At 43.5% G+C, this 16011-nt stretch overlaps 1 protein-coding gene across 1 annotated transcript in view; it reads right to left on the bottom strand.

Annotated features, from left to right (window-relative positions):
- CEMIP (cell migration inducing hyaluronidase 1) overlaps window positions 1-16011 on the bottom strand; it is a 144894-nt gene that overhangs the window by 53723 nt on the left and 75160 nt on the right. The window contains exons 2-7 of the mRNA XM_054041306.1: window positions 15070-15172; window positions 11798-11950; window positions 10964-11102; window positions 8517-8753; window positions 7019-7198; window positions 706-776 (exon numbers count right to left, since the gene is read on the bottom strand). Of these exons, the coding sequence (XP_053897281.1) occupies window positions 706-776; window positions 7019-7198; window positions 8517-8753; window positions 10964-11102; window positions 11798-11950; window positions 15070-15127 (838 nt within the window). The 5' untranslated portion in view covers window positions 15128-15172. The remainder of the gene's footprint in view (window positions 1-705; window positions 777-7018; window positions 7199-8516; window positions 8754-10963; window positions 11103-11797; window positions 11951-15069; window positions 15173-16011) is intronic.

Raw genomic sequence — 16011 nt, 5'->3', positions numbered from 1 at the left:
GCTAGTTTACATTGTGACAAACCAGGTCATTGTCTTTATTTAGAAAATACTAGGGTATTCCACAGCAAAGAGCCTCAAAAACTAGTATAGGCTGCTGGGTTTTGACTCTCATGGTACAATATCATGCCTTAGATTTTCATCTCATGTTAACTGAGATCGTTCCACTGATAGATGTCAAAAAGGTAGATACAGGCCTGTCGCATCTTACGCTGGGCTTACGTTCCGCAGTCAGCGCGTAAAGCGAAAATCGCGTATAGTCAAAATTACATTGAGTGTAATGGCGGGCGGAATCGCCCGCAATACAGGTACAGTATTAAAATTGTTATTTTTCTCCTTTTTTGTTTTTGTTTTGTTTTTGCTGACCACGTAACGCTGAAATCGCGCATGTTAAATGCGCGTAAGATGCAACAGACCTGTACATAATTTGGCTTCAATGGAGCTATACGGATTTATACTAGCTGAGAATCTGGTCCTGTATTTCTGTGTATGAGTGGCCTGTGTCAAATCCCATCCAACTGCATCACAGCATGGGGATAATGTAAGGAGGGAAGACTCCTGTTCACAGCTTCAATGTAGTGTCATGTCAGACAGTACAAAGGTCATTGAACAAATTTATTCCTTACGTAATTACACTGACTTCCATGGAATTATACCAGGGAGGAACTTGCCCAGGCAATTTCAAGCAAGCATTTGCTTCTGCATTACCTAGATATTCAATGTGGTCTTCAACAGAAGAGGAAGGGTTTCCTTTTACTGTAATAAAACTCCAAGGATGCCTGAGAAATCAAGATGAGAAATGATCATATTATTTCATCTGGTACTTGCATGCATCATTTGTTTTCTCCGCCCTGGTGCACCATCTTCAAAACTGACAGATTTATGTGACACTAGGTTTTACACTGACAATATCTTAACACTTAATATACTTTGCTAATTATGCAACAAGAGAAATGAAGTTCAAAGACAAATATCTTCTTGATATAATTAATCAGTGTTGTATAAATGTAACAGGTGGACTTCACTTTTTATAGAATAGCTAAAGAGGCTTTTGTGTGATAGCAACATGGGACACTGGCAATGCCTCTGGCTGGCTGCAATGCTTCCCTTCCCCCCAAAAAGAACTTTAAAATACCCAAATTCGGTTAAGCAAATTGAATTTGTGCTGAAATGTTGTAGGTCAGGTTTCAGCCTGTAGTAAGCCATAGGGATTTATAATGGACTCTGTTTTATTGATTTTCTGGCAAAAACTGCTATCAAAGGTGCATAGATATGCCATAAGAACAGATTTTCTTCACTTCAAACTGTGACCAGGAATAGGGGTTTAGGAGCCACGATCACTGGGTCAGCTCCAGCCCCAGGTCAGTAATAAGTGCAGTTTGTTACTATCTGATGGTCACAGGTGGACTCAGTCCAGTATCTACTAGAGAGTTATCAGCAATGCTCGAAGCACTAGCATGTGAACTGAACTGGTTTGGGGAACAGAGACTGAATTGCCCTCTCAACTTTGGAGATGAATCCCCTAGAGAAGGGCACTAATGGGTCAGAGCAGGGAGTTTTGTCCTGCTGCTGAATGTGATTTACTGTTGTGTGTCTAAATAGACTTCAGCCATGAATGCTATTAATTAATAATGTGCATCACAACAGAACAAGAAGTGCATTGTGGGACTTCCACTATAGTCGAGAGGCCCCAACATTTAGCAAATAAAAACGCTATTAGAGAAATCCTCTGTCTCTTGGCAAAACTTCCACTGATTTCAAGAGAGTCAGGACTTCATCCTAGAAGTCCAAGCCAGCACCTCACACATTGCATTTGATGGTAACTGTGGCTTTAAAACCCGCCCTCAGGCTTCTATAGAAAATATATATGGACGCTAAAAGCCACCTATCAAAAACACACTGTATATCAGGGGTCGGCAACGTTCAGCAGGCGGCTTGCCAGGGTAAGCACCCTGGCGGGCCGGGCCAGTTTTATTTACCTGCTGACGCGGCAGGTTCGGCCGATCGTGGCCCCCACTGGCCGCGGTTCGCCGTCCCAGGCCAATGGGGGCGACGAGAAGCGGCGCGGGCGAGCGATGTGTTGGCCGCAGCGTCTCGCCACCCCCATTGGCCCAGGACAGCGAACCGCGGCCAGTGGGGGCCGCGATCAGCCGAACCTGCCGCGTCAGCAGGTAAATAAAACTGGCCCGGCCCGCCAGGGTGCTTACCCTGGCGATCCGCGTGCCGAATGTTGCCAACCCCTGATGTATATTACCAGCCATCTCACCTTTATTAGGGCTTGATTCTGTTCCCATTGAAGTCAATGGCTACATTCCCCTTGGACTTCAGTAGGAGCAGACTCTGAGTAGGCACGGTCCCATGGTGAGAACGGGGGTGACATATACACCCTGTTAATGTAAAGAAAATGGCTTCTCAAAAAAATCAAGGCAGCTCCAGCAGCTCATCAGTGGCCTGACCACAGGACAGACCAAGGGGAAGCTGCAAAGTTGCCAGCACAACTGCCTGAGGCGTCTGCCAGGGAGCCAGATGCTCCCGCTGGAAAAATCTTTCCTGCACACCGAATGCCAAAGGCATTGGAGTTCTGTGATCGCCAGCCAAAGAGAAAGAGAGGGGTGGGAGGGTGGAAGAAATGACATTTTATCACTCAGCAGGCAGGACAGACTCCCCCCTCTCCCCCCGCCTCCCACCAACTTCCTTTTTTCTTTTTGGTTAACAAAAATAAAAACAAATGACAAAAATATGATTAAAAATAAACAAGGCCAAGAGCATTCAAAACATATTGCAGAATAGTTCAGTTTGTTCTTAAACTAATATTTGCACCCGTTTCGTTCTTCCCAGTATTTGGTTCCCTGAGTTAGTTTTATGGTGAACAGCATGGTTAAGCCAGTTCATCCTAATGCACGTGGCCACATGTAACATGTCCTGATGGTGTGAAATGCGAGGACTGAATTCCACTCTCCTTTACGCCGGTGTGAACCCAGAGTAGCACCACTGATGCCAGTGTGAGGTTCGGATTAGAACTGTCAGCAGCTAGTGCTGAAAGACTTTGTCTTGATTGATTGATTGATTTAAAAAAAAGCTCATTATTTAAAGGGCACATTCATTTCTTAGTGAGACAAGGAAGGGGAAGCTCTTCTATTCTTTCGGATTTTTCTGGATTCAGCAAATGGGCAACAGGAACAGACATCGTGTACCAGATGCTCAGCTGGTGTAAATCATCATTCCTTTGACTTTAATGGAGCAATGCTGATTTATGGCAGTTCAGGACCTGGTTTAATGTGACAGAAGTGGAGACAGATGGTTTCTATCCATCTATCAATCTCCCTGTGTAGCCCACAGTACCAGAAAATTACCCAGGCAGTGACTGAGTCACCTGACTCATTTGGCACTTTCAGAAATGAAAAACAAATATATCTCGCCCCAAAATTACTAGCTGGGGTTGCACCAGTATTGTCTCAGCAACATTCGCAATCGGTCATCAGCAACGGACATAAGGCTGGGCAGATCTGGCACACAGGTGTTTGATTTAGTACTGTCAGCCTGTCATCAAGCCAACAGATGTTTTAGGGTGATCAGAAAGAGAGAGCAATCAATCCACTGCCCATTGTCCGACTCCTCCTCTGCAGTGTAGTTTAGAGGGTGGATATATAATCTAGCAAATCGCCCAGAGTAATTTTTACAAAACTACAGTGTCCAGAATGAGCAGGGACTTTTTACCTTAAACAGGCCCTTACTTTAGCAGTACTAAAAATGTGCCTAAGTGTACAGTGCACTGAAAATCACTAACTCTACTACAGAGTAAAAACCTAACAAGAGGCAGCGTGGCATTCAGACTTTCTTGTATGATTATGTAGCTATTGATATGCAGTACCCAGGCACAGGTTCAAAAATGACAATAAAATAACATCCAGTCCCTTTCCCTCACTATCTACTGCACTGCAGAGGAGAAAGGGGTCAGATGTAACAATCTTTGTTATTATCTGATTCTGGTACAAATATAGGTTTGCAGTTGAGTTTCTGCTCAGAGTAGAAATGGGTCCAAGCTGCAGAATTCAGAACCAAATCAGGTTGTTTCAGTTCAGGCTTTGGGTTCATCCTGGTGTAGAGAAAGGATCCAGTTGTGAAGTTTGGGATTTGGTTCTGGATAAAGGCATCCCCCCAGATTTCAGGGTGTTTGTGGGTCATGTGTTATTTGTGGACCAAACCTTGCAATCCTTAACTCAGACAAAACTTCGAACATTGGCCTCAGTAAATAATGACTTCAATGGGAATTTTGCCTGAGTAAGGATTCCCGGCTTTGATCATTTATAATTTAGAAGCTGATAATTAGGCACTGGGGCATTGTGGAACAAAGAATCTTTGCTAGTTTTTTATCCTGATGGATTTTTAAAATAATATTTTCAAAAGTGCCTAAGTTAGGTGTCTAACTCCCATTGAAAAAGTGCGAGGTGTCTAAAGCTGTAGACAGGGTTTTGAAAATCCCACTAGGCAGCTGTCTACATCTTTAGACACCTAATACTTTTATAAATCTGTCACAGGAGACCAAGACTCATTAAAAAAGTCATTGGGACTTCAGAGGTAATGTTTTCAAAAGTGGTGGACGCACCTAACTAGTACATAGGGATGCAAATATTTTTACAAACCTGTATGTTACACAGTGGTCACCCTTAAAGGGTCAACATTTGCCATGAATTACCACATCAGAATACTCAAGATGTCGCTGTTATTTCCTGTCAATAAGAAGAGGTGCATTCTCCCCCACACACTCCAGGTTTTTGCACTTGCTCAAAATTCCATATATAAAATGGAACTGGGGGGGACTGTGGCCAGACAACTTTTAGAGGTCCTGTACTAAATCAGTAAGGCTGCTGCCTGAGTGATCTGGAGCAGCACTCTGGCTGTGTGGTCACAACACTGAAATTTGACCTGGCTGCTCCTCTATACAGACAGAGCTGTGGCCAGTCCAAATTTCAGTGGCATTGCAGGCGGGTGCACAGGGTCACAATGCCATTCAAATTTGGGTTGGCCAACCCTCCATCCAGATGGAAGTGCATCCATGCCAAATGATGTTGCAACTTGGTGCACAGGGAGTCTGTTCCTCTGGGGTGGAGTGCAGGGGAGCCTGCTGAGAACTTGACTCCTGCAGCACTGACTCATGCAATGTGTGGGTTGGGGGGAGACTCCTCAGCCAAGAGAAGTCCAGGGTCCCTGTCAGCGCCCTATTATTGCCTAGGCCGACAAGGCCTAGGCCTAGGGCGGCAAATTTGCAGGGGCGGAAGCTCCCCTCCGCGCCCCGCCCCCCTGCTCCAGCTCACCTCCGCCTCCTCTGCAAGCGCGCCACCGTGTCCTGTTTCTCTCCCCTCCCAGCGCTTGTGCTGCGAAACGGCTGTTTCGCGGGGCAGGGAGGGAGGAGGGGGAACGCCACACGCTGGGGGAAGAGGTGGGGCTGGGATTTGGGGAAGGGATCCAATAGGGGGAGGGAGGGGGCAGAGTTGGGGCGGGGACTTTGGGGAGGGGGTTAGAATGGGGGCGGGGAAAAGGGCGGAGTCGGGGCGGGGCCAGGGCAGCAATTATTTCCCGGCATAGGGGTGGCTAAATTATTAATCCGCCACTGGTCCCTGTGGGGGGGTGGGGGGATGAGTGGGCACTGGAATGAGTTCCAGCCAGTGAGGCAGGGGCAAGGAGAAGTTGCCCTCTTACCCAAGAAATATCTGAGTTGGCCCCACTGTTTCCTATTCTAAAATATAGAGAAATGCTGCAGTAGCTCAAGTAGCAGCGTGGCAAGTGTTAGCTTTTAGATGGCAACTGCTAGTTCATGGCAGAGCTGAGTCATAACACGATGACTCATGTTCTCTAGGCATTTCCATTCAAAGTACCTATTGTAAAGGAGCTGGAAATGAACATTAAAATGCCACTGTTGGATAAAAATACCAGGAGCAGTTTCACCAAAATTATGAAAAACAAAAAATTTCCCCATTGCAGGACTGGAAAAAAGATGTAGGATTTTCAAAGTCTCTTTCCATGTCTCAAAACTAGAATTACAGAAGCAGAAATCTGGCAGGCCATTGGGCCATAACATGGACTGTGGGTATCTGGGAGGAAATACTGGGTTTTTGTTTGTTTGTTCAGTTTTTGTCCTATTTTTTTGCAGACTAGGTTATTTCATTAGGAATTCTCAATACAGTGCATCCAATTCCCTGTAACAGGTAAGGGTCTCTCACAGCTAAGTTTCCTTATATACCAGAATGAAAATGTTCTCCATCTGCAGGTGCCTAATTGTCACACACATGTTCACAAAGGTTGGCCTTTGGCTCAGTTTTTGAAGGATTTTTTAAAAATGGTCCACAATGACTCCTCCAGACTTTACATAGACTATGACCTATTGGGTAACAAACAACCACTTTTTATAAATGCAGAGCAACGTGATAAACTAGGACTCCAACTGGCCAAATAGTACATATTCTCTAAAACAATATGTGTGCCAACATATACTGTATATTGGCCAAAGGACTTTTACAGTCTACAGGGTAAATATAATGCATATTAAATTATGTGCTGCACAAATCCCAAATATACATTTGATTAGTTATGTAATATATTTTCCAGAATGTCTGTCTATGTATTTAGCCAGGGCTATAAGGCTGTTACACTAGCCCTAAAGTTTGTTTACCCAAGAGAACGATATGTATATTCAGTACACTGGATAGATTTATACATACATACATCTTAAATCTCTAGGGTATGGCATGGAAACAAACAGGAATGGATAACTTGTGGGGTTATCATGGAAAAATTAATGTGAATCATGTGCTATTCCTCAATCTCCTAATAAAAATGCCCAATATAGACACTGAATGCATCTTAGGCTATTTAATTAACTGCTAAAAGTTCGCATAGAAAAAAGGGGGAAAATTTCACAGTGTGAAAGAACATTTTGCGTTTGAGAGAGTAGAATTATCTGGGTATATGAAAAGCATAATACGTCTTCTGTGCTGGCAGAACTGGCAGGATAGGCACATACCTGAACCCAAGATGGAGGAAATGCTTGCTGCCCAGTTTGGTCATTGCTTTCCTGGCTGTGTCATCCAAGTTTCTAGATCCTTCATCATTCACTGCTATTGACAGGATCATGCCATTGTCAATTGCTCTCAAATACTGGACAAGACGGGCACTTTCCCCTTTCAGTTTGTAGGTATCAAACCTAAAGGAAAGAAAAGACGCTTTTACACCAGGGAGCATCACACCTTCTCTATATTCCCTCTGGTTAAAAATCGGTATTATAGAGAGAGAGCTACATGTTTGTATTGCTACAGATACCATTATACATCATCCCTTGCAAAAGTGCTACTTAATAGTATAATGAAATGGAATGATTATTATACTGGTTTGTTTAAAAGAATACATTATGGTTTGCCATAAAACTAATTCAGAGAATTGCCTAAGATCTAGATAATGAAACAGCAAAACTGTAACAATAACCGTCCCGTTTGAGAAATAGTGGCAGGTGAAAAAAGTAGGTAGGTATGTAGGAAAAGAGAAAAAGATTTTTTTTTCTTACTGCTATACTTTCTAGGATGGTGTTTTGTTTTGTTTCTGTTGTTGTTGGGTGCTTTGTTTGCTTGATTGTTTTTTATCCTAGTTAAAAAAAGCATGCCACTACCGGAGTAATACATTACTTACTGTGCAGTTATTTCCTTTTGTAACACCGGATTAGAAATAAGATGCATGCCTGTATTTTAAAAAAACCCTAGCTCTCAGATGAAAACCCCTACAATCAGCAGTTCTTCATAAACATTTTTAAAGCTTTAAATATTTAAAACTGTTAATTGTCTTAATTAGTGGTAACATGTTTCCTTAGAGAAGGGATCCAAATTTGATTGAAGTGAGCACAAGGAAAAATACATCACTTATTTCTGGTGTGAGACTACAGTGCTGCTTCAGTTGGAATCCAGCCAGCAGCTTTGCATCCCCTTTGAAGTCAATGAGAGGTTTGTCTGAGGCAGTTCTTCAGGGCCTGGTTAGGATACCAGTTTGCTTAGATTGTAAGCTTGCTGGGGCCCAATCCATCTTTTTGTTCTGGGTTTTACAGCTCTCAGCACAATAGGGTCCTGGTGCAGGACTAAGGTTCCTAGGAACTACCACAAAACATATACATAATAATAATAATAATTTTGTAGGCCATAAATCTAGTACTTGCTAATGACCCATCAGAAAGGAAGTTTCTGGGTAAACTGCCCAGAAAAACCTAAGGACTCCGTGATATAACTGTCTTTGATCCACATTAAGGGCCTGCAAGGTGCTGAGCACCATCTCCTCTTGCTGACTTTGCAGGGAGTTGAAGTCATTCATCATCTTGCAGGATTGGGCCCTAATTTGGTTATGGAGAGTACGGAATTGAAAAGAGCTATAGTGAGGCATACAATGAGACCTACATAAATCTGTCCCTGGAAATTCCCTTTGCCTGTCTCTGATCTGACGGTGATGCTGCCTTCAAGGTAAAGTCAAAAAATCTGACTCACCGATCTGAATGGACGACTGCCCCTGTTTTTGGGTCAATAACATGGACAATGACACCTCGATGCCCCCAGCTCCTTTCAAAGTAGTAGCCACCTTCTTCCATGCCACCAGGGTGGAGAGTCTTGTTTAGAAAAGTCCAGGACAACTTTTTCTCACCATGGATCTCAAGGGTTCCACCTCGACTGACTCCAATATATTTTTGCCCAAAGTCAGCGTCTGGCTGGATGCCATCATCTGCTCTGTAGGGTAAAAACATAATACACACATATGAATTAGAATATTTTACTATCAAGCCAACACGAAGCCTCCCACCAAGTGCTGGCACTGCCCAACAGGATAGGAAGCAACAGGTTTAGAATGTATTTCTTTCAAGAGATCCCAAGGAATGCAAAATGCTGGGACTCTATAGAAAATAAATTCTTTGTCTGAAATAACACTAACAACAGGGGTCAGAGACAATTTAGGACAGACATGGCAGCTGACTCATTACTAGTTTGTTGTTCTTTTAGATTACTACTGACATTCCACTTTGGAGGCTTGTCGACACACAAAAGCTGTACTGGTAGGAAAGCAGTACAACACACCTAGTGTGGATACAGTTATATTGGTATAAATGGGCTTACACAAGGATAGCTTTTCCCATATGGGAAGGGGAATATGCTATGCTGGTATAGCCGCATGCACACTAGCAGTTGTAACTGTATAACTTTTTTTTTTTTTTTAAAGCAAACCACATCCCTAGCTGAAATAGTTATATCAGTACAAAAGCTGTGCATCAACCAGGCCTGAGCGAATAGAAAGTAATATTTACCAACTTGAAACATTAGAGCACTTTGCACAGAAGTGAAGTCTATTTCTTTGACTGAATTACCTCTTGTGACACTACACCCCATATTCTTCATAGAGATATTGTTAGGATCTGAACATGGCATAACTAAGATATGTTTTATGTAAGATGGATCATGTGAGGTATCATTGGAAAGGTTATGATGTCCGGACTATGATTATCCTATTTGTACGCATGTATCATTTCTGTATCTGAAGTTAAGAATATTGCCTATGTAACAATTACAACTGTGTTTACACCTGGGGAACGCACACCAGACAGTAGGCAATCAGCCTGGATGGGCCATTAGGGAGAACAATAGAACTCTGAAGATGCTAATCTCCGACTTTCCTGAGAAGCTTCCTGGGATGCTGCTTTGACACTACAAGGTCGTGTGATCATGTCACTTGGTACTGGACCCCATCTTGGCCCACTAGTATTTTTCCACTAATAGTGGTGGGGGCCAAGCGGGGAAACAAACGATTCCTGCCATATGTAAATCCCATTTAAGGCAGGGAAGTGAGTTAATCTAGGTCTGTTCTCCACTGAATCCCTGCCCAAGATGACTGCTGAAAACCAGTTGCATAGCCAGCTTTTAAGAGGAGGGGGAGCAAAGATAAAAAAGGCGACCCCCCCCCCTTGGCTCCTCCTCCGGCTGCACCGACCCTTCCCCTCCATGGCTCCTCCGGCCCTGCCCGGCCACCCCCATGGTCCCCCCCCCCCGCTCCTCTGGCTGCCATGCTGTGCCCCCCCCCCGCTCCTCCGGCTGCGCCCACCGTCCCCCCATGGCTGCCGGCCGCAGCTGCCGGGCCGCCAGCCTGCGTCCCCCCCCTTGCTCCTCTCCGGCCCGGCAGATCTTCCTCCATGTTGAGAGAGGGAGTGAATTTCATGAGCTTAAACTACAGATTTCTGTGCCGCACAAGACAATACAATTGGGTTTACACTCCAGAGGGGGTGTGCATTGAGTGGTGGGGAATTCCCGAGCTGAGTCTTCCCACACAGTGTCTATGTCTTTCTGCAGCTGGCTGTGGCCCTGCCTGCGAGTGTGCTGGAGGAGGTTTGAGAGCCTGGCTCAGCAGGGCAGTGTAACGGAACCCAGACTGGTGGAACCGGCAGGCTCAGTGGTACCCCAGTACATCAGGGACACCTGTCACACACACACACACACACACACACACACACACACACCCCTCTCTCTCTCTCTCTCATAAGAAGGAAAGAAATTTAGGCATGAAAATTTTCAGACCAGGGTTACTGCAAGAAACGTTGGGCCTTTTTTCCTGTGACTTTAAAACATTTGAAAGAATGGATAGGCTACAAAATCTCTTGAGCAAGACAGCTAATGAGAACAATTGATGGTGAAATATATGGCAGTTTTTTGATGGGTCAAACAGGTCTCAAAACCAGGTCCCAAAGTTTCTCTTTTTGTTTTGTTTTGTAAAGTTAATTAGCTCAATATTCCAAGAAGCCCCCCACAAAGCATTGTTTGCATGAGTGATTTATGTTTAATGTCAGTGAAACCTTAATTGTGATTATTATTTTGTATCTCTGCGTTGTGAAAGGGAACATGTAATATAGAGATCCAGCACTAAGTTAGGGGATTCATGTTCTTTAGGTACATACCGCCCGTATAAGATGATCGTCACATTACTTTGGTATGGACATAGCTCACTGCCAATATGTAGCTCTCCTCCATTTTCAATCAATATATGTCGAGTTCGCAAAACTATAGGCTGTGTATTGTCCTTAATTACCAGTTTTCCTAAGGAAAAAATAATGGTATGAAGTTTTAAAACACAGCAAGTCATCAGAGTTACTGGTGTTATTGTGCAAAAGGCAGGGCCAGCTTTTCCAATTACATCAGAGAGAAATGCCAAACATATTCCCCAAAGCTGCGTTATGGCCAGATCCTAAAGTGTTTATTTGGCTTTTACTCAAGCAAACTCTCACTGAAGTCAGTGGAATTTTGCATAGAGTAGGACGGAATAGGAGACTGCACAAGGACTTACGAGTTAATGCTGAATAAAAGCGGTTAATGCTAGCAGTCATCAGCAACAAAATAGGATACTGCCCTTCCAGACAAAGAGTAAACACGTATCTGCCTTGTCCTGAGACCCTAAGAATATTGTTGCTTCATTATGACATTATCTGTACAGCGAATTACTAGGATAGGGTTTACAAAAGAAATTGTAGGACCAGAACTATTAAGCAAGTTGATGTACTTTTGTAAATTCTCCAGAGAAGACAACAAACAAGCTACTCTTAGCTGCCCAGAGCTGATATCATCCCTATCACCACCCACCCTGGTATGAAATTGAAGTTGGCATTATCCAATATTTGCTCTACCTCAGAGCACCCTGGAGGAAGCTGTCCCTGTGCCATCTGTGCTGATCTAAGTAGACGTAATGGAGAACCCTTGTCCCCTGGCTAGGCTCTCAGGCTGGCAGAAGGATTTACCTCCATCTGTGATGTTGATAGAGTGGACGGTCGCAGAGGAAGAGAGAAGGAGCTTCCTGCCTTTGCTGATTTCAATGTGTTGATCTTCATCGTGACCAGCGTTCCAGGGTTCCAGCTCAGGGTCCTGATCAGGACACGCTGAGGCTGCTTCTGCTGATAGAGATGAAGGGAGATGATAAAATTATCCTGGCTTCTCTCAAGAAAGAAAATGTCACATGTATGCCCTTGACGCTGTCATGCTCGATAAATTACATTCAAAGAGGATGCCTCTTCCCTGAAATGCAAATATGTCCCACCTTGATTGGACTGTATTTGGGTCATGATAAAAGGAAAATGAGCGATAACTTTGGGAACATAGAATCATAGAATATCAGGGTTGGAAGGGACCTCAGGAGGTCATCTAGTCCAACCCCCTGCTCAAAGCAGGACCAATCCCCAACTAAATCATCCCAGCCAGGGCTTTGTCAAGCCTGACCTTAAAAACCTCTAAAGAAGGAGATTCCACCACCTCCCTAGGTAACCCATTCCAGTGCTTCACCACCCTCCTAGTGAAAAAGTTTTTCCTAATATCCAACCTAAACCTCCCCTACTGCAACTTGAGACCATTACTCCATGCTCTGCTGGAGTCAGGAAGCACAAAAAAAAAAAAACTTTACTACCCTGCACAGCAAAACATCACTGGTCCCACCGCATCAAGATAGCGGTAGAGAAAAGGGGAGGATTTTGCCCTTAATGTTACAGCTCTGCCTGTCAATGTCCAGTTATAACGTGAGCAGTCTGTCACTAGCTGCACAAAGGTGTCTGCTCTGGGGAGCAAATGAAAATGGAGAAAATAAGACCCAACCTGAACCATCACCTAAACATGAGCTAATGCCAAACAATACCGGTGAGGTCTGGTAAACTTAAAGGGGGGAAAAAGCTATACAATTCTACAATCTTTACTCTTCAACTGGGATTGGAAGCACGAGTGGTTTAAATACCATAACAGGATAGTTCTCAGGGAGATTTCAGTCTGACCAAAGCCAGGAAAAGCTAGAAATCTCATGAGAGAACGGTTGGCTTCATTATATCTTTCAAACAAAAAAGAGAAGGATCCACCCTCCCGAGGGTTGCACATCATTGGTCTCCACACATATCTCAACTGTGCTCAGGCACCAAACCCAAAGGCATCTCATGTGATAAGTATTTAAGCTAAGGTATTTATCTGCTTTAATCTTACCCAACACATTAGCCCCACATCTACTCTAGTTCAACAAGGGGCGTGTGTGTGTGTGTGTGTGTGTTTCATGATGGTTAAAAACTTCCTAATTAAAGAAGAAGATTGAGGACAATGGGAGTTTAAACAATGAACCCTTTCCCATTAATGGGAGTTGCAGGTTCTCATCAGCTCTTGGAACTTCGCCCAATGCGATCATTTTTAAGACTCTCTCACTGTCAAGATGTTCTAGTGCTGACATCAAGAAATACTGTGACAATTAGGGAGCTATATATTCTGTATTCTTTTGCCACTAGAAAACCAGAAGGACAATTGGAATTCTGTAACATCATGAACAAAATCTGTCCATCTGCATTGAGTTTCCTGTCAGATTCCAAATCAACTCCAACTCTTAAGAAAACAACAGAATTGGATCAACCACTGGTTTGGTGTCTCTTAAGGACATCCTCTATGGAGACTCCACAGGACCAGTTATCCAGGGTAGCAAGTGACATTTCATGTGTGCAACATGTGTCCTGGCTCTACATAAGTTCTTTACATAGAAATGCAGGGATCAAGTCAAAGAATGCTAATAACTGTTGAGCGTGATTCAAACACTGAAAAATATCGAGGGCTCAAATCAAATATGTGCACCAGTTTCAAACTGGAGTGATCCCATTGGTATAAATGGCATTCCTCCCAATTTACACTGGAGGAGAAAAGATCAGACTCAGGCTCCCATTCTCTACTGGGAGATGTATAGAATCAATAAGAGTAGCCTGAAAAAGAAATAATTCAGGTAGTAGATGGAACTTGCATTGTAAGCCTGAAAATAACACTAATTTAAATAGACAACCACCGTCAAAAGAAATGATCAAGGGTTCTACGAGGGACAAGAATAATTGGAAGTGTGCTCCCATCGAGATTATAAAAATCAATCACAGACACTGACATTTGAATCAAATCTAAAGGTGTAATCTTCCAAACAGGCTAAGTTGGATGGGTGAAAGCCAGCTCATTATTATTATTAGTTTATCATGGGTGTTTTCCCAACATTCAAGAAAAGACAACACCAGGCCTGGGGAATTCATAGTCTAACGACAGGCAGAGAAGCAGACAGAGGTTAGGGGGAGGGGATTTACTCTTATGACTTGGATTTAAATTAGCAAAAGCCAGGATAATTCAGAGTTAAAGATCTAAGCTCCTTTCTTAACTCATTCATACCAGGAGCAGTGGAGAAACTCTACAATCCAATCCGAGTCGGTGTTCTCCAGCAAGACATCCATTGCGAGCCATAGAATGACTGAAATAGCTAAAGGGTTAACTGACTCTCTAGTACCCATTTACTTCATCACAGATGAAATGTCAGCCTTATCTATGAATCTCCTGGTCTTTTTGCACTCAGATGCCAGCTCCCCTTCAGAGCACTCTGCAGAATTAGCTAAGTTTCCTTTTGTGCCTAAAATTCCCTAAGCACGGCAATGACAGTATACCTCATGTTGCTTAATGATGGCTTTGGGGGTTAAATTAGGGAGGATTAAAAAAAGTCAGAAACAAATCAGCCATACTTAGAATATAGAGAATACCACAGTGAGGAGAAATGTAACTTGGAGAGGCCGAACATAATGCATGAAATGCTTTTACTTTTATCAGCAAGACCCAGAGAAGGACCGAGGAACCATCCTGGGACAGGATGGCTTTTTGCACTCCCCATAATTTCTGATGTTCTAGCCATGAGGGTGGAGCTAGGACAATGCAATAAAATGCTCAAAGTACATCTCAGAACAACAGCTCTTGGGCTATTTTATAAACTTGGCTTATTCAGCTTCTTCACTTCACATAGCATTTTCAACTGCTTAGTAGTTTCTTCCTTTGCCTTTAACGAAGATGCTCTAAACTAGGGAGGCTGGGGAACTTGGGAGATTAATCCTGTTATGTATTTCCCCACATTGCTTGTGCTATAAACTCCCTGCAGACACTGGATTAAGGACTGAAAAGACACCTGACCTACAGCTGCACTTTCCCAAGTTACAAATACTGTTGTTATTTATATACCTTCTGTTGGCTGGAAACTTACCTGTGCATACAGAAGAGATTACAAATAGAAGAGAAACAAAACTGATGACCAGGTCCATCCTGGGAAGGGAGGCTGCTTTCAGTATTCTTAGTTCTGTGGAGACCTGTGACAAAGAACACCAAGGCAGGAATTAGATCTTTGTCAACTCAAGCATATTTTAAGCAAAAGTTACACATGACACGGAGAAAGGGTTACATCCTGTTTTCTGACTAAGCAGGCCTTCATTTTTCACCCCTCTTGACTTGTTAGAGAAGAACAGGAAAACAAGAACACCCCCCCCCCACCCAACATATTCCACTTTGTTAGGTTTAATATTCAGATATTCGAACATGTACACAGAAGGAAATCACAACATGTGACAGGAAACTTCTTAGGAATGCAGTATAAACACATATGGTATCAGGACTGTGGATGGCTGCATACTCACATGTGCAACACCCCTCCCACCCCCACCCCCACCCCCCCACCCCCGCAAAAAATGAAAACACAGGATCAAATTTTCAGAGTGGCCTCAATGTGAGTACCTTAAACTGCATGCCTGTGTTCCGGGCATGAACTTTTTGCAACCATGTTCTGTGCATCCCAAAATTCTGACCTGTGCTCACAGTCGCAGTTTTGAATCTGCACCCTCTGGACTTTTGGGTGCTCAGTCACTCCAAATTGCAATTCTGGGAGCAAAGCTAAAGGATGCTTTTAGAAATTTCCCCCCTGAAGATCTAGCTTCAGTGCCATGAAATTTAGATTTGGAGTGGGCTGGAGCGCTGTCCTTAAGTAATCCCACTGTGTCTAGGATTACTGTGATTATAGCCCATATGCTAAAGGGCCTGATTATGCAACTCTGCCTCATGCTGGTGAGAGTTCATGGACATGAATAGTCCCACGGAGGTCAAGGGTTATGTACTTCTGTGCATACTACTTATGTAAAATGTTCACTCGTATGTA

The sequence above is a fragment of the Malaclemys terrapin genome, chromosome 10 (assembly GCF_027887155.1).
Source record: "Malaclemys terrapin pileata isolate rMalTer1 chromosome 10, rMalTer1.hap1, whole genome shotgun sequence".
Taxonomy (NCBI): Eukaryota; Metazoa; Chordata; order Testudines; family Emydidae; genus Malaclemys; species Malaclemys terrapin.
Note: the sequence above shows the minus strand (reverse complement) of the source record. Positions and strands in the feature narration are given on the sequence as shown.